The 18,640-nt window shown below is 40.3% G+C and overlaps 1 protein-coding gene across 1 annotated transcript; it reads left to right on the top strand.

Annotated features, from left to right (window-relative positions):
- Positions 1 to 12,451: 12,451 nt before the first annotated feature.
- ckma (creatine kinase, muscle a) lies at positions 12,452 to 16,608 on the top strand. The gene is made up of 8 exons (XM_080434540.1): positions 12,452 to 12,569; positions 14,085 to 14,293; positions 14,547 to 14,701; positions 14,851 to 14,983; positions 15,232 to 15,403; positions 15,555 to 15,678; positions 15,776 to 15,965; positions 16,087 to 16,608. The coding sequence occupies exons 2-8, from the start codon at positions 14,101 to 14,103 to the stop codon at positions 16,263 to 16,265; spliced, it is 1,146 nt and encodes a 381-aa protein (XP_080290666.1). The 5' UTR covers positions 12,452 to 12,569; positions 14,085 to 14,100; the 3' UTR covers positions 16,266 to 16,608.
- The last annotated feature ends 2,032 nt before the right edge of the window (positions 16,609 to 18,640 follow it).

Raw genomic sequence — 18,640 nt, 5'->3', positions numbered from 1 at the left:
GTGAGAGGGAGAGGGAGAGGGAGAGAGAGAGGGAGAGAGAGAGAGAGAGAGAGAGAGAGGGAGAGAGAGAGAGAGAGAGCGAGAGAGAGAGAGATGGAGGCTAATTTATGGTTCAGCTGCCAGGGTCATGAAGGGCCATGCCCTATAAGGCTTGCATGGTTGGCAGAGATGCAGGGGGCAGCAAAGCCTTGTTCACAGCAACCACACAAACACACACGCGCACGCACACACGCACGCGCGCACACGCGCACACGCGCACACACACACACACACACACACACACACACACACACACACACACACATACACACACACACACACACACACACACACACACACACACACAGCCGTGCTCACACTTATAGATGTGCAAACCCACACACGTTACATTTCTGAAGGCTGGACCTACAGCAAACTATAGTACCAACAACAACAGTCGCAACAACATACATACAGGCATCTGACGACATAAAATACATTTAATGTGTAAGGCTAGAACTCATGCACACAACACCTTAAGTTACAAATGCACCCAGAGTGAGCGATGCACTTTTTTGTTATTGTTGCTATATTGTGTTGAGGAGCCGAAACCAAATAAGTGTATTTTTGTGTACAAGTATATGAGATGTAATGAATATAAAATTTTAAATAGTTGTCTAGAGTACAAAAGGTCTTGGCTCACAACCATTACAATTTACAATTTAGGCATAGCAGATGCATTTGTGACTTACAAAGTGCAAGATTAGCGTGATGGCATGAATCCTTGTCAAAAGAAACCTCAGGGCAAATGGTCACTTTTAGGTTGAGTGCAAAGAAAAACAATCCAGTGCAGGATACCAGGTAAACATCAAACCTAGCATCAGTATAAACAACATGCTATATATAATATAACATTTTTAGCATTTGTCATTGTGCTCAAGCAAAAGCAAATACAGTTATTTAAGGAAAGAACCAAAAACAAACAAACAAACAAAAAAATAATTGTCAACATAACAATTTGGAAATAAATCATGTTCAACAGATTAGATTAATGATAGGGTTTGTCAGCATAGGTGTCTAAAGGAAGGAAAAAGTGTGTCCCTCTGCTAACTCAGTCCCAGAAAATGTAGTATTGTCTATCTAATGTCGAGAGAATAGAGGTAATGGAGTATCATCTGTTGTGCTCATGATCATTTGCTTTGTATCCTTCAGTCATTAAAACACAATTCACAGGACAGTGTGAACCCCTAAGTTAAGTGTGCTTGGGGTCAATGAGGCTTAATTTGCATGCATTTGTTCATTAAAGCAATGCTGTGAATTTTTTAAATAGTTGCTTCCTCTGTCTGCACACAATGTCACTTAAAAATAGAAAAGAATGTTGGCCCCACATGCCGAGGCAGATATTTCCATCAGTTCTGACATAACCTGGTTAGAGCTCTATTTTAAACAACACTTACATTTTGTGCCATTGCTTTTCATCAGTGATATAAAAAAAAAACAGTGATCTTCTGGTCAGTATAAAGACTGAAAAATAAATGTGTCATACTGACCACAAGATCACACTTTACATGTGTTGACTAGGGTGTGTTAATGCTAAGATGCATTCCCCTTTATTCTGTTCACAGGACAGCTGAGAGCTGACACCTGTCTTCTGCCACTATAGTGGTTGTTACTATTGACCAGATTGGGTTGATGGAGCCTGGGGGTCACCCCTGGTTCTGAAGTGATGAGACAGTTGAATAAATAGTTTTGCTTGTGCTTCAGGGTTGCTGTGAATCTTTTTAAACCTTTATTTAAACGGTGAAACCCCATTGAACTCATTTGCAATGGTACCATTTACAAGCAAATCATTCACAAATCACCAGATTATCAAATAATAAAAACATAATCATATAAGCAAAGAGAAATACAGTCATATAACATACTAATAAAATCACCATATTAGAAACATTTAGCACATACAACTGATAAAGATTATGACATTGTCTAAAATATACACAGGCCTTGATGTCAAATTCCTTCATCACATATTGTTTTACTTAACCAGTGGGATTTTAAGGCATCCGACTTGAAAGCCTCTTGAAAGCATCCTATGCTTTAGGAACACAATAACTAAGCAGTTTTCCCAGCTCAGTGTTGACTCGAGAAACTTCAAGACCTTGTCTGGTGGTAATTACTCGCCATGTAATGAGAGATAGTAATTAGGTAGAAGATTGCTTTATAAATATACAGGACCCAGTGCCGTGTTCTCCAAGTGGCCAGGGATGGCCTGCCTATTGCCTGATACAAAGTACAATGGTGCGTTCTAAAATGATCCCCAGTAGTAAAACAAAGTGCTGAGTGATTGACCCTGTCAATCTGTTTCAAGGTGGTAGGGGCAACGTGTATGTAGATAATGTCACCATAATATAGTACTGACAGGAATGTAAATTGATCGAGCTTCCTATCATCACATGAGAAACATGATTTATTTCTGTAAAACAATCTCATATTTAGTTTTTGCTGCATTGAAGGAAAGTGTAAGTTGTAGAAGTGAACGGTGGATAGAATTTAAAGCTTTCTTCAAAGCAGATAAAGCTCATTCCAATGAACAAGCAGACGTACTTATCAGCATAGAAATGCATCTTGCAGCCATTTTAAAATGAGACAAAGGTATTTGAGGTTGAAAAGTAAAACTTCTTACTCTATGAGGATGAAGGGGATATGCTTAATTTGTACTCTGTCAAATCACAGTGTGGGACAGTGTCAATCGCCCCAAAAAAGTATTGTGTAAATCTTTAAAATATTGCATATTTACAAGCTCACAATGCGTCTCGGTGTGACACATTGTGAGCTTGTAGATCAGCTATTTTCAAATAGCAGAGGTATAAAATAAGGCTTAATTGTATTTTATGTTAATTGTATGTTTTTGTAATAACAATCAAAATCTTTAACGTAAATAGTAACTATATCAAATCATTATAGTGGAGAAAAAAGTATAATATTTGCCTCTGAGATGTAGTGGAGTAGAAGTACAAATATCAGACATTGGAAATACTCAAGTAAAGTAAAAAGAAATACCTCTAAATTGTCCTTGGTAAATGTACTTAGTTACTTTCCACCACTGCTGTTGGCCTATAGATGAAAATATATACTTTCCCTGGAGATGAGGCATGGCTCCATGGGTGTAGATATAGGTTCACATGTTTTACTCAACGCCCATGTCAACAGTGGTACGATCACATGTTCACAGATTCCATGGTCACATACTGTACAGCATGTTACAGAATGTATAGGTGACCTCCATGCATTCAGCTGCACTCAAACATTTAATATGCTCTTACAAGCATTCTTCATCTGGAGTGCATTCTCTCCATGCATTTTGGTCCAGTTTGTCCCATTGTGGGTGGTGTGCATGTTCGCTCAGTTGCACGACTTTTTGTGCAATTTGAATTTCCCTCGACTTTCTGGAAAGGTTAAAGCCCTATAGCATTCCTACTGTACTTTGTTGTACACCGAATAGCAGAGATAGACAATCTACAATTTTACAACGCGTTGCATTGTGACGTGTTGTGAGCTTGTAGTTCTGTTATTTTTGCTATTATTTTTTTTCGTGATTTTTTTATTAAATTATAAGAAGGAAAAAAAAGATAATACCTACATGGCATGCCCAAAATAGGGACACCAGGTTGAAAGTGGTTAAAGTGACTTTCTGAGAGGGAAGATTGACAAAGAACTGACTGGTTGAAATTGAATCAGTGTTCTAGGTAGGTAGGAGATTGGTGTGTGTTCGGCTGTGCAGATGAACACCCAACCCTGGTATAATTATAGCCTCCTCCTGAGTCCTGACCACACTCTGTACACGTGACCCTGCTGGCTCTGGTTTCAATGGGGTGCAATAGCAGCCACCAATACGTGTGTAAATGTTTACACCACCCTCACTCATTACACAGGCTTCCAAAAGAAGGTTATGTGAAAATATTTGTATTTGTATTGTCAGTTTATAAAACACATTGTGTGGGCAGATTTTTTATTTATTTTTTATTAATAATAAAACAAATTGACAAAGTAACATGAATCAATGAATGGAAGGATGGTTTTAAAAAAAAACTTGCCCCACTTATAACACAATATAACTCAATAACACGGCCACACAAATAAATGAAATCAATGAATGTAAGAGTAATGACCAAATATCATTGGACCCCATGTTGTGTATGTGAGCTTCATGTGCCTGTGGCTCCAAAGAAAGACAGGTGGCAAATTTTATGTCAAAACTGTAAAAATAGTCCACCATAAAGGTATTATATTTAGAGATATATATCACCATTCTGTTCAGTTGTTGGGCCTACCATAATTCTGTCCTTTTTGTTTCAATGTTGTATATATTAAAACCCAACTATATAACTCAGTTACTACTATTGATAATAATATGTCTATAGAAGCTTGCATAGCATCAGACAATAATCAATTCTGACCCACCATAGGTCTTTCATGCAGACCATTTTATTGAACCGTCAGAATTATTCTGACAGTAAGACGCAAATGAAGGTAAAGATCTGTGCCAGTAAACCACTTTGCTAAACACTATTTCATGACAGTGTTAATATAATGTTTTCTTCAGTATTGTTGGACACAGCTGCAACTTGCCCTCATGCTATCCTGAGCCTCCTTAAGGGTCAACTTGTATCGATTCCAAGGAAGGTGTCCTAAGGCCACAGACTAACGATCATTTAAGGTCTGAATACATATAGGCACTGACCCTAATATAGGGCTGAGCTGGGAAGGGATATATTCTACCTTACATGTCAACTTTGGTCGCATCGGGGGCACTCTACTGCCTGAATGTGATTTTGCAACACTTCTGTATATGACTACTGCAAACATTATATTTAAGATAATACCTTTATTGATCCTGCGAGGGAAATGAATTACTTAATTTAAATGTAATTACCTTAACCTTAATAGAGAATAAATGGACAGACAACACTCTTCCTCTGCCAAATCTCTGTTTTATTGAAACTGGTCAACGTAAATGAGGTCAAAGTTCAAACCATTTCAATTACATGGAAATGTTGAGCGGTGTGCTCACAGATGTGCTACGCATACAGGTGCATGTGCACTCCCTTCATAGGAAATGAATGCTTTGATGCTACGCATAGACAGTATAGGCTGCAGTCGCATGCACCCTCCATTCATAGGAAATGAATGGTTTGATGCTGTATGTACAGGTGCATGCACAAACCCTCCGTACAGTCAGACTGTGATTCTCAAACTTTTAATTTCAAGGACCCTCACAACTCTCAGAGTTACAGACCTGTAAAAGGGTCCAATTGGAATCCCCCCAAGGAACTCAGAGGGTCCCTGGACCCCACTTTGAGAACCCCTGCAGTAGGAGATGAATGGTTTGAGGTGACGTTCAGTATTTTGAAGGTGATCAAGAGCAGTCTCCTCTCCACGTGCGGCAGCACACAGCAGCATAATGAGTGAGGATGGTTGGGAATGATTGGTCATAGATGGTTTCCAAAAACATTCAACATTGAATATTTGGTTCAAAGCTTGGGCAACTTGGGCAACACGGGAAATTGCCCAGGCAATAAAGCTCCTGCCCAGTCTAGCTGCTGAAGCGTGGGCCAGAAAAAAAAAAGAAAACATCAACATAACAACAACATTCAGAAGCGTCGCGTCACTTGGGCAACTCAGGCAATTGCACAGCCAATAAAGCTGCTACAATTATTTGAAAACTTTAGTTACTTTGTATATTTTGATTATTATTTCAAAACATACAGTAACCACTTCAGCCCTATATCGGCCATTTGAAAATAGCCGATCTACAAGCTCACAGCGACGCATTGTGAGTTTGTAGATGGGCTATTTTCAAAAGATTTGTATACATTTGAAAACTTAATGGGACATTTTGTATTATCAGTACTTTGACTTTTTTTTACTTTAAAGGGATATTTCACTTTCAAAAAGAATTTGGGTCATTTTATCGTCTACTCAGGCTTTTGGGAGGACCCCAGACAGTTTTTAAGTTGCTTGATTCAGTATTTAGATATTTGATATTAATTTTATCAGACACTTCCTATACAAACCCATTATAACTTCAAACTACATTTTAACCATGTTAGATTAATCAGAAACACCCGTCCTTGGTTCTGGTGACTGATATTGTCCTTCTAATACGTGAGGAGACCGTTTTTTCAATTACTTTTTTCAATTATGTTTTATATTTCTTTTGGAAAATGAAAAAAATAAATACAATAAAGACATTTTATAAAATAAATGAAATAAGTAATAAAAAAAACAGCCCCTCACGTATTAGGAGGGCAGGATGAGTCACCAGAACCAAGGACGGGTGTTTTTGATGAATCTAACATGTTAAAAATGGAGTTTGAAGTTACAATAGGTTTGTATAGGATAAAATGGATATCAAATATCTAAATACTACGTCAAGCAACTTAAAGTGAAATATCCCTTTAAGTACATTTTGATGCAAATACTTTTATACTTTTACTCAAGTACATTTTGAATTCCGGTACAAATTGAGTATTTATGTATTGATAAAGTAAAACATTTGAGTAATTTTTCCCCCCCTGTGAGGGGAGGGGGGAATAAAGATTCGGATTTGCCCAGTCAATATTTTATTTCACCCTACGCCCCAGGTTCAAAGCCATGTAGTTTCAAGACATGGTCACTTTAAATGTAATAGTATCATGTACGCTGCTATGCGTGAAGAATCCAAACATCTGATCTGTGAGACATAAAGAAACAACAAATGAAAGGCATGGCTCGCATTGACTTACAACATTAGTTGCAAATGCAATGCTTTGCTTTGAAGCCCCTTCTCCCTATTTGTCAATTTGGAAGCAATTGTTTCTGTGCCTGCATGGGCAGTTTTCATATCTTGTGGAGCTTGAGGGAATCCATAGCTGTCATGAGGAGGAGGCCCACATGCGTCATATCATGACCACTGGTTGCATAACTGTTCTAGTCTTGTATCAGGCAATTAACTGTATACAACGTCTTTGGCCATACTGTATTCTAACTCTCATTCTCATTTTCTTAAAACTTAACACTAAAAGTCTACAGATTTTGTTTAAATAATATTGAATAAATCAAGCCTTTTGTCACCACTACTGATCCATAACACCACTTGAATCCCTGCAATGGTTTGTTCTTACTGTACAAAGATGATAACAATTCCTCGAGAACCTCTACATTTGAAATGTCTACGGCATATGCTGCAGTATACACATTAATGATATGCAGTCAAGGAGAATGTCATGTCTGTTGAGGGACACTGGGCTGGGAGGAGGTTCCTGGCCTGGCCTCAGAGTGATAGTAGGGGCCAGGACAGAGACAAATTTGGTAACACCCCCCACCCCCGCCCCGCTTGTAGAAGGACAGGCAGTAGACAGCTGTGTAACAGGACACAGGGTGTCGATTCAGGGCAAATGCACTGTGGAAAGGCCCACACGTAACCCACCCACCCCCAGCTCTCGACACCGACAGTCACAAACTGGATGGGGGAGGGAAACACTGTGAGCGTACGATGGGAGTGAAGTAAGCATACAAATATGAGTGGATAGGTGAGAACTGGGCGGTGGCCAGAGAGTGTGTAGCATAGGCTGGAGGGGAACGTAGTGTACTATATACGCTGGTCATATAGAGACAGGCTCATAGGGGGGCTGGCAATGACAGGAATGAATGGATGAAGCAGGTGTCAAGGGGACAAGCCAGGCTGTTGCCAGTTGGCTGGCACACAGGCAGACAGGCAGGCCTGAAGGGAGCCCCCTTCCCAGCTGGACCGGTTCCTAATGGTCCCTATCATGGATATCATTTTAAACTGTTCGTGCAGCTACAGTACATCTGACTGTACATCTGACTCTGATACCATAGACCTTTAAATGCACAAGTCTTTTGGACAACATAAAGTTGTCCAAAAGTCTTGTGCATTTAAAGGTCTACAATGGTATCATCACTGAATGCACAGGAGGTCTTGGCTAGATTAAAGAGCTTCCATTTGATCCTCCATGCTGACACTGGCAGGCTGTAGTGTTAATTCCATTACGATAATGAGGTTTAATCCCCAGGAGGATATTGACACATCAAAATGTGAGCCCTGACAATACTCTGCATCAAAATGTGAGCCCTGACAATACTGTAAAAATGTATAAATCCTCTATTGAATGTGTCCGAACAAACGCCAAGCGCAATTTCAAAAGAAATATGTCTAGGAAAAAGGAACCTCATTGAACTCCTTGCAACATGCAACTACTTGCAACTATTTGCAACCATTATCCTTAATGGCAGTTGCAAGGAGCTGCATTGGTGTGGACTGGCCTTAAAACTGTTTTGTTGCAAGGAGTTGCGACTATTTGCATTGCTGCGGTCTGGCCTAAGATACTGTGTATCTCAAGCGTGGGTGAAAATGTGAGAGACATTTGAGAGCTTAATGAACCAAATGTCAAATAGCATCATCTTTCACCTATACAGCAATCTATCAAGGCATTGGTGTTACTGTCAGAGAACTGTTGTCCCACAATTGACATAGAAATCACTGCAGGTCTGTATCATGGGTGCATTGGCTTTAGTTTCTCTCATAGTGTAGGTCAGTGGGTGTGAAGTCATCTGATCATGTCAATGAACTCACTGACAACCATGTGTCGATGATTATCCTAATTACAAGCCTTGGGTTTCTAGATCATTGATGATATTAGATATGCTTTTGAGTGTGAGGTGGCCGTTATGACAGCACATGTATTATTATTATTATTATTATTGTTATTGTCTCCGCCAGGCCGAAGGCAAAATATTAAATTTTATATTACTCCTACAGATTTTGTCCGGTTTTGTCCACGGGGGGGGGGGGGGGGGATGCGTTTCACTGTTTTAACCCAGCAACCCTATGTAGATTACGCCACTGCTGAAAAGCATCCCAGCCCAAACAGTAACGTAACTAATAGTTGGGCCGCGCGATTCGGAAATGACCGTAATAATCCTAAAACGGGAGCAAAAATGTTTTTCAATATAAATAAATAAACGTTTGCCTTGCCCTGGAATGGTGCGGCCGTTCTGGAATTGTCCCAAACTTCCCAGTGGCCAGCACGTCCCTGGTTTTTACCTATAACTGTACCGATCTGCGTGAAACTTTGCACGCACACTCCCTAGAGGCCAAGGAAAAACCTTTGCCCTGCATTTTTCACATCAGCCTTTTATAGCGAGTACTGTTCCCACAGATTTTGTCCAAACATCACGCAAATAGTCATGTGATCAACACGGATCTGTTTGATTTGTCATTATCCATCCTGATTGGCTAAGATTTGCATCTAAAGTTTGCAGAAGTGGCGTGTATTGAACAAAATGCCGCAAGTCATAAGCGCATCGTCCGATTGTGGTGAAACCTTGGACGCACATTCCCACTAGGCCAAGGAAGACCCTTTTCACATTGTCCTGTTATAGCACCACCAGGAGGCTGATATTTGCCAAACCCATTTTTTTGTCAAAACATCAGGCAAATCGGTACACATTATCTCTATATTCATGTGATCAAGACTGATCTGTCCCATTTTTCATATTCCATCCTGATTGGCAAATTTCGAACATTCCTGGCCCACAATAACCTACCTGACCTGGCGGGAACCTATCCACTGAGGACCACATTTTCTAGTTATTATTACATCGTTGTTGTTGTTGTTAAAAGGGACACAGGCAGGCAGACAGATACAGAGATCTCCATATATGGAGACTGACAGACAGACGGGTACAATGGGACTCTGACAATAGGTATTGCATAACCGGGTAGGGCATGCATTCCCTATTTGCATCGTTCCCAAGTAGACCGGTCTAGTATAATAAACCCAAGAAGAATAAACACTGTTTTACAAACTCCATTTCATGTATAAGATCTGCCAAATATAAAGTACCTTTCCTAAATGCACTAATACCACCCTACATTTCTGAACGACGTTGTCCCCTCGACACCTCCAGGCCATTGATATCCTCTGGTCTATTCAGAGGCTTCTCATGGTCCCACGAACCTGCCTGAAACAAAAGGGTGATTTTTTTTACAGGCTTTTTCTGTGGCTTGCCCAAATCTATGGAATAGCCTAGCACTTCCTGTTAGATCTGCCCCTTCCCTTGACACTAAAAACACACCTTTTTTCACTAGCCTTTGAACCACTCTAGACTGTTTTCCATCTCATCCACGTCATTCATTTTTATGTACTCTTCCTTCTGCCATTGTATATTGGTTTAATCCAATGTTGTTTTAACCCTCTTGTTTTAATGTTGTTTACTGTTTGTTAATTTTTTTTTAAATGTTGTTTTATTATGTTGTACAGCACTTTGGTCAACTTTGGTTGTCTTTAAATGTATCTTTCTTGATCATCTAACCAAAATAAGAAGAAAAAATCTTTTTACTAAAGCATAAACTTCTTAATTCATCATAAAGGACAGTAAAATAGAAAATGTATCATGTAAGTCACATAATAATCAAAATATTTCCCCCTCAGGATTATCAATGAATCTACCTGTTTCTATAGCTAATGGTAATGTACCTAAAGGTCAGAAAGAGCTTTGACTTTTGGATAGATTTAGCATAACAATGGTTCTGGGGGCTATACTTATTCTTGATTAGTATGTTCTTAGTTTTGGTTTATGCCATATGTAAGCAGAGCATCTTTCTTTATGCTCGAGGAACATATTAGTCAACATGTTCTGAATATTACAACATAATCTATTACAAAATTATAAATTGTAAAAGAAAAGAAAAACAATAAAATACATACACAAGACTAATATAACTGTGTCCAAGTATGGTATCCTAGTTCCTTACAGGTTTTAACTTTATTCAGAACTAACCCCAGAGCTCTACAGCTGAATCAGTTAGATTCCAGCTGCATTCAATATCTTGGCCTGGCCTTAGATGAACATATGACCTTCAAGGAAGGCATATGAGTTGTTCTGACTGTCGGATCTAACTGTTAGAACACGTATGCCTTCCTTGAAGGTCATATGTTCATCACTTCATCTAAGGCCAGGCCAAGATATTTATACTGCTTAGTGTATACCAATACTGCTATCCCAAACAAAAAACTAAACTCTTTTATAGATCCTTTCCTAAAACAAACAATTCATGTTCTGTCTTTATTTACAACAAGCATCCCTTTCCAACACCAATCAGCAACAATATTCTGCATATTTTGCAGATCTGGCTGATATTCAGGTACTAAAATTATATAATCTGATTCTGCATACAAAAGTTTATCGGCTACTTTGACCCCCAATTTCGAATGTCTTATTCTAAAAGCTAAATCGTTATCTTACATGAACAACGTTGGTGACAAAACATGTTTTGTTTTGTCTTGTCTCGTTTCACACCAAACTGTGTGGGAAACCGTTCTTAAGTCATTCACCTGAACACAAGCAATGGGTGCTCGCTAGAGAGCCGACATAACATTTCCCAATTACATCTGATGTTGTTATTAATCTGTATTCAAGGAGCTCCCTTTTTACCCAGTTGAAAGCCTTTTGAAAATCAATACAAGATTTTGCTTTACGAAAGCCATTCGGTTCATAAACAAGTAGGCCTCTCAAGACCTTTCAAGTTGATCTGCAAGTCTTGTTTAAATAGACAGTAGATAGACAATACTTGCTGTAGACAATAGACAGTACTTGCAATAACTTTTTTCCTCATGCATCTTTGCCCCACTAGTGAGAGTGCAGGACTCTAAACATGGTACATCCTTTTGATTGGCTCCAAAGGAAACTGTAGAGCTCAACTGTATCTGTCTATAGGGCAACACTATGAGGATTCCCTACTCAGCACTAACCCCACACTTGAATGTTTTATTGATAATGAACTTATTGTTATATTAAGTGCCTTTTTATTTATTTTATTTGTTTTACAGTTCCACCATTGCATGCAATAAAATGTAATTACATTACATTGTTATTACTTCTGGACTAATAGTCCAGAAGCTGATGAAACCGATACTAAATCAAAAGCCTGCTTTAGTTGTGTTCAATTGTTGGCCTCTGTGGGCCCAGTGGCAATTAAACAAAGGGATATCCTTTTTCCCTGTCAAGCAGCTGTCGTTGAATACTACCACAGTCATTCATGATTTCTGCTCATCTCCTCCACAGGAGAAAACAGGCTGTTGGGCGGGGGGTATTAACTCATATCAAAGAGGCATTCATCAAATCTTGACAGATCTTGACAAAGCATGACACAAGGACGTCTGTTATCCATGGCACGCTTGGCAAAAGTGTTGCTCAGCTTTTTTACTCTGTTCCCCTCGTGGTGACTCTTCCTATTCTTGGCACGGCCATGGTGGGTGAGGGGTGGGAGACTGGTGGGAGAGGTGTGGGTACAGCTGCAGCCCCCTTCCTCAGATGTAAATGCATGCATTTTGTCAACCGAGTATCAGGAACAGGCTGTAGCCAATGAGGGCACAGCGAGCACCAAGTGGCCCAGCCAATGGCAATGTGTCTGCCCAGTATATAAGTCGAGAGTGAACATTTGAGAGTTGGGTGACTACTACTTTGTCTAGGAGAACAGGCTGTAATCCCAAGGACTGTTACCTCAATTCTTGTCTCGTGTGCAGGTAACAAAAAGAAAGATTTTTTTTCTTCTACCGTAAATCTCTGATAACTTGTTGTGTGGAATGAAGGATGGAACTACAGATATCTGGAGACCTACATGGACATTTAAGAAACAATTCAAAATAGAAACAAATGCTGGTGCATCTGGATTTTATTTTTGGTCCATGGGTTTGTATTCATTCAAAGGAAGAATGCATAACATTTTGGGACAACAGATTGGACTCTGAGACCACTTCATTAATTAATTTGAGATGTATTGGACATTAGACCCCATCTAATAGCATCAGATAGCTGTGTTAGCTATGTAGGTGCTATGCATGCAGAGTTTGTGTGATCTGTGAGCTGTCTCATTTAGACATTGATTTATGTAAACAGGTGATTCAGTTTGAGATATGCTTGTAAATTTAGAACAGGAGTAAAGAGATAGCCTTGGGGTCTTAGATGTCTGGTAACTGAATTTAGCTGGTTACACTCTTAAATGGCTTTTTGGGCAATATGCCAACAGGTCACGAAGTATCAAGTCCTAAGCAAAATGTCAAATGACCGCTGCAGCTTAAATGGCATGCGTAATTACATAATGTAGTAATAGAATATTATAATATTGCATTTCATGTGGTGCAACAATGCAGTATCAGTGCACGCATCAGTGTTTAATTATTCATGTCACAAATCTTTCAATACAGCTTTGTGTGTTATTAATAGTAAGTAGATCTGTCTGGTAGTTTTTACTACAATATTTCTGTGAAGCATGGGGTCTACAATACCAGTCAAATCCTCAGTGATAAATTAACTCTGAGAGTGTACAAAAGGACCCTTGTGTGTTCATTTTAACACCCTCAAAGTTAAACTAACACTGAGGTTTGTAATGGTGTCAAATTGGCAAACTTTCTAGTAGGGGCTCTAATGATAGATAATAATGGAAGAAAAGGGTGTATTAAGACATATTTGTGCATAATAAGGCAAGGCAAGACTATTTGTAAAGCACATTTCAGACACAAAGGTAATTCAATGTGCTTTAAAGTTTATATAAGGCAGAGAGTAAGATACCATAGAAATGCCAGTGGTTATTTTTGCCTTGGTGCAAGATTGAGAGGTGGGAGTGTTTCTGTGACAAGAGAATATATGGTGTCTAGGAGACACCAAGGAGGCCCAAGAGTCAGAGGTCAGGCTGGTGTTAAAAATACCCACCGACCAGTTCTGCTGCCCTTATCTATTCCAAGGGGACATTTGATCCGTGAGGAATTGAGTGACACTAGTTAGCAGGATTCCATCGCCTGAAAAATGTAAACTCTTTGCACCTGTCCAACTGAATATCTCTATTTCTAAATGCTAAACACATTTTGTGGGTACTAAGAGCACTTCTGGATGCATATGCAACTACATTGACAGTGTCTTGGAATGTTTTTCTCAGTTTAGCAATGGCCCTATGTTGTAATTCCAAAGTTGTACAGTAACTTGTATTTGTATTATCTATTTTAATGTATTTTTCATTTCCCTCTCTCTCTCTCTCCCTGCAGTGTAAGAAACGCAATCATGCCTTTCGGAAACACCCACAACAACTTCAAGCTCAACTTCAAGGGCGAAGAAGAGTTCCCTGACCTGAGCAAGCACAACAACCACATGGCCAAGGTCCTGACTCCCGAGCTGTATGCCAAGCTGAGGGACAGACAGACCCCCAGTGGTTTCACCCTGGACGACGTCATCCAGACCGGAGTTGACAATCCAGGTGAGTGTCACAGTGCCACTTGAAAGCATCAAATCACTATTGTAAACTATACAAAAATTACAGCATATGTTGCATAAGACATTGCATTTATATCAACTGAACACAGAGTTGCCCCAGTGAGTTACCTTCTTGAAGATCAGGCGTATGCACAAGTGTTATTTGAACGAATGACTCATGTATTAATAACTTACATGTGAACATTGTTTATTACTGCCAGTGTGTGTAAAACAGTAGATATTCTGCCTGTGTTCAGGTCACCCCTTCATCATGACCGTTGGCTGCGTTGCTGGTGATGAGGAGACCTATGAGGTCTTCAAGGAGCTGCTCGACCCCATCATCTCAGACCGTCATGGTGGATACAAGCCCACCGACAAGCACAAGACTGACATGAACTTCGAGAACCTGAAGGTATGGCAGAACATTTCTCTTAAAGAAACAAACAATATTATGGTTCAATTTTGTTTTATAGCAAAACACATCTAAAGTGTATTTAAACCTGTCTTTCCTCTCTGGGTGATTATTTATATCAATTGTGACATGACTTTTCCTGTCTTTAGGGAGGTGATGATATGGACCCCGCCTACGTTCTGTCCAGCCGTGTGCGTACTGGCCGCAGCATCAAGGGATACACCCTTCCCCCCCACACCAGCCGTGGCGAGCGCAGAGCTATCGAGAAGCTGTCCGTTGAGGGTGAGCGGCATAACTATTAATAGCTTGATATGCATGTACAGAGCTGAGCAGTAAGCTAGGGCTGATGATAAACAATAGTCTGCCCACAAAGCAATGGAACAGTCTCTGAATGCTGCTCCAAAAATGAGAATGCTCAGTATCCTGTGATTACCGCAACAATGCAGCCCATGTAACCGTATCTGTTTGTGGTAACTGTTGTTTAATCAGGTTGGAAAAGGTTTGAGCTCAATGTGTATTCTTCTCCACAGCTCTGGCCCCCCTGGAGGGTGAGTTCAAGGGAAAGTACTACCCCCTGAAGTCCATGACTGACGCCGAGCAGGATCAGCTGATCAATGACCACTTCTTGTTTGACAAGCCCGTCTCTCCCCTGCTGACCTGCGCCGGTATGGCCCGTGACTGGCCCGACGCTAGAGGCATCTGGTGAGTACAACCCATAATTGCTGGTACATCGATTAATCAAATGGTTGTGCGTGACTTCAGATCATGTGCATGTCTCAGCACAGCACCTGTTCAGGCCCTATACACAGTCTGCGTGCTTTGATTGACCTTCTGCATCACTTTGTTCCTATAGGCACAACGACGACAAGACCTTCCTGGTCTGGGTGAATGAGGAGGATCATCTGCGTGTCATTTCTATGCAGCAGGGCGGCAACATGAGGGAGGTCTTCAGACGTTTCTGCGTCGGCCTGCAGAAGGTACGTGTCGATCACATTACGAAATAAACCCAACATCCTTGTGCAGTAAGATGAGGACACAGTTAATTGAGTGCTAATTGACTGTCTCATCTACCAGATTGAGGAGGTCTTCAAGAAGCACAACCACGGTTTCATGTGGAACGAGCATCTCGGCTACGTGCTGACCTGCCCATCCAACCTGGGAACTGGCCTGCGTGGTGGTGTCCACGTCAAGCTGCCCAAACTGAGCGTACACGCCAAGTTCGAGGAGATCCTCACCAGACTGCGTCTGCAGAAGCGCGGCACAGGTATGCACGCACTCTTATCTTTCACACGCACACACGCACACACAGAACCATAGTGTTTTGTGCCATAATTCATAGACAAACAGGTGCGTTAAATTACACTCTTCTTCCTTCTCCTCACAAGGTGGTGTGGACACCGCCTCCGTGGGTGGCGTGTTCGACATCTCCAACGCTGATCGTCTGGGCTCCTCCGAGGTGTCACAGGTCCAGATGGTGGTTGATGGTGTCAAGCTCATGGTTGAGATGGAGAAGAAGCTCGAGAAGGGCGAGGCCATCGAAAGCATGATTCCTGCCCAGAAGTAAAGAGGGACAGTGTTTTGTTTTTCTATTAACAATCCATCTGGAATCGAGCCAACTGACTGGCATGCAGAGGAAAACGCCACTCACCTAGAGACTCTTTGACTCTGCTCGCCGCTTTTTCTTCCTTCCAACTTTTCCCTCTCTCCTTGATTCTTCTTTTTTCCATTTCTTTTCCTCTTTCCATCATATTTTTCACGTTCTCCTTCTTTGGTCGGTAACATCCTGGGATCAGCCTCCACTGAGTCAGGTTTGCCTGACTCAGTGGCATCACCTACATTTGGTTGTTAACTGTCATTATTGTTGGTAGTCTTCAATAAAAAACATCCCCATGAAACAACCATACAAACAGACCTCCGTCTTTTGCTTTGTAACAGTTATTAAAGACAATGCTCCTTAAATTCAGTGGTAAATACAACATTGTACACACATCTGTAAACTTCCTTCCATGACAAAATGACAAAGCGCACCTTATTTTATACATATAAGTAGTCTACTTAATCTCATAATGCTTTCAGAGATACATACATCATCATTTGTATATCATTGCCAGTTAGCTATAGGTACTGCAGTATGCCATGAAACCAGTCACAACACCACAAACCACACAAGAAATGAAGGAAAATGCCAACATCTGTGAATTTTTATTAATCATCAGCTCCATGTTCTCCTTGTACACCACAACCACTCAATCTCACTTTAAGCTTAATTTATATTCCATTGTATGACTGTGTCGCTTGGCGAAAAGAACTGAGAACTTCAACAAGCGACACTGTCATACTATGTAGAATACATTAGGCAGTACAGTTTCGTTTCTGAGGGGCAGAGTCAAAGAGTAGAGAAGACCTGAATAGAATTACTCATACAGGTCAAACTGTGGATCCTTCAGTCTCAATAGTCCTTTTGCATATTACATCAACTGGTTCCAAAACTCTGCTCCAGTGCAACAGCATCACATGCTGAGCTGCCTGGCATCGCAATACTTTAACCCACGACCATTTAACCACTTAAACTCTCTATACTTAAAGTTAATACTTAGTTGACCAGGGTCGACTCGGCTCTGTACTTTGTCTGCTCTTTTTTCCCTTTACACCAAATCTCTTCTTCACCAAAAACAGCCGATCTACAAGCTCACAACGCGTGTTCTGCTGTGAGCTTGTAGATCAGCTATTTTATAATAGGGATGCTACAGTTCAAGTGGTTAAACTGGACCAAAGACGTGTCTCTGAATAGACCTACCAGCACATACTGAACAATCTGTCCTTCATTTTAATAGTTTAGTACAATACAGCCTACCTAGAGACAATGTCTGTCTGTCCATTTGTATACTTTCCCCCCCATTCCAGTCTTCACTGAGATGTTTAGCGACCAGCCAGATGCTCATTTGCATTCAGAAGATGTAAACTAACATTTTCTATGGCTTGAATGCAACCCAGGGCTTTCAACTTTTCAGGGAGTTATCAGAACTGATGTAAATTCGAATCAAACTGGTATTGGTAGCGAACCATTCGTAAATTCACAACGTATTTCCAATATAAGTTTCCTTCCTTTTCATTTGCTTGACCAGAACTGATATTACTTAAGTTGTGGCATAATTCATGACATATCTAAACATTTTTGAGGAACTCACAGAGGCCTACTTCAATTAACTAAACATGTTCCTCTGGCAGAGATGGAGTGAAATCCCTGGATTTCACATAAGCCCTGCCATTTGTACTCATGAGCACAGGGAAAGCTGGTACTACATTCAGCACCATTTCTTTGTATTAATATTCATATCCAAAAAACTGCACTGTAAAATCCTGAGTGTTAATTTAACTTAAAATCGAACCCTTAGGGGTACATCTTTTAGACTCTCTGAGTTAATTTAGCACTCAGGATTTTGAAGTGTGTGTCTGTATTTCACAAAGATTCCACTCCTTGGTGGGCATAATTTTTCATTATTTCCCCTAAAACCCAAACTCTGAAGACATGCAGGATTGCAAGTTGGTATTGTTCTCCATTGTCATTGACAGAAACTGCTTTAAACTAGAATTACTTCCCTTGCTCTAGCTATAAATAAACCTTGAGCTCTAAGATATATACTATATTCATATATTTTATATACAGTCATAAAATGACTGATATAAATCACTTTTTTTAATGATATTATTCTAAAAAATAAATAAAGTACCTGTGCAAATATCCACAAATTGAAGTGTTTCACATTTAAGACATTGGCGCCCTCCAGTGGCTAGTTCTGGGTATTACCTATACAGGCACACTGGAAGGAGCTGATTCAAGTCAAAGCAAAGTGCATTGAGGTCTATATTACCTAATGCTAATATACACCACAATGAGAACGTCCAGGGAGAGGACAAGGACAGAGACTCCTGGCATCC

Source organism: Gymnoscopelus braueri (assembly GCF_963280865.1).
Source record: "Gymnoscopelus braueri genome assembly, chromosome: 8".
Classification (NCBI taxonomy): domain Eukaryota; kingdom Metazoa; phylum Chordata; class Actinopteri; order Myctophiformes; family Myctophidae; genus Gymnoscopelus; species Gymnoscopelus braueri.
This window is presented reverse-complemented; position numbering and strand designations above follow the sequence as displayed.

Excerpts from the sequence above, each read along its gene's own strand:
- ckma (XM_080434540.1), top strand. The coding sequence starts at position 14,101 with ATGCCTTTCGGAAACACCCACAACAACTTCAAGCTCAACTTCAAGGGC. Across the intron at positions 14,294-14,546 it reads GACCGGAGTTGACAATCCAG|GTCACCCCTTCATCATGACC; the intron begins GTGAGTGTCACA and ends GCCTGTGTTCAG. Across the intron at positions 15,404-15,554 it reads CCCGACGCTAGAGGCATCTG|GCACAACGACGACAAGACCT; the intron begins GTGAGTACAACC and ends TTGTTCCTATAG.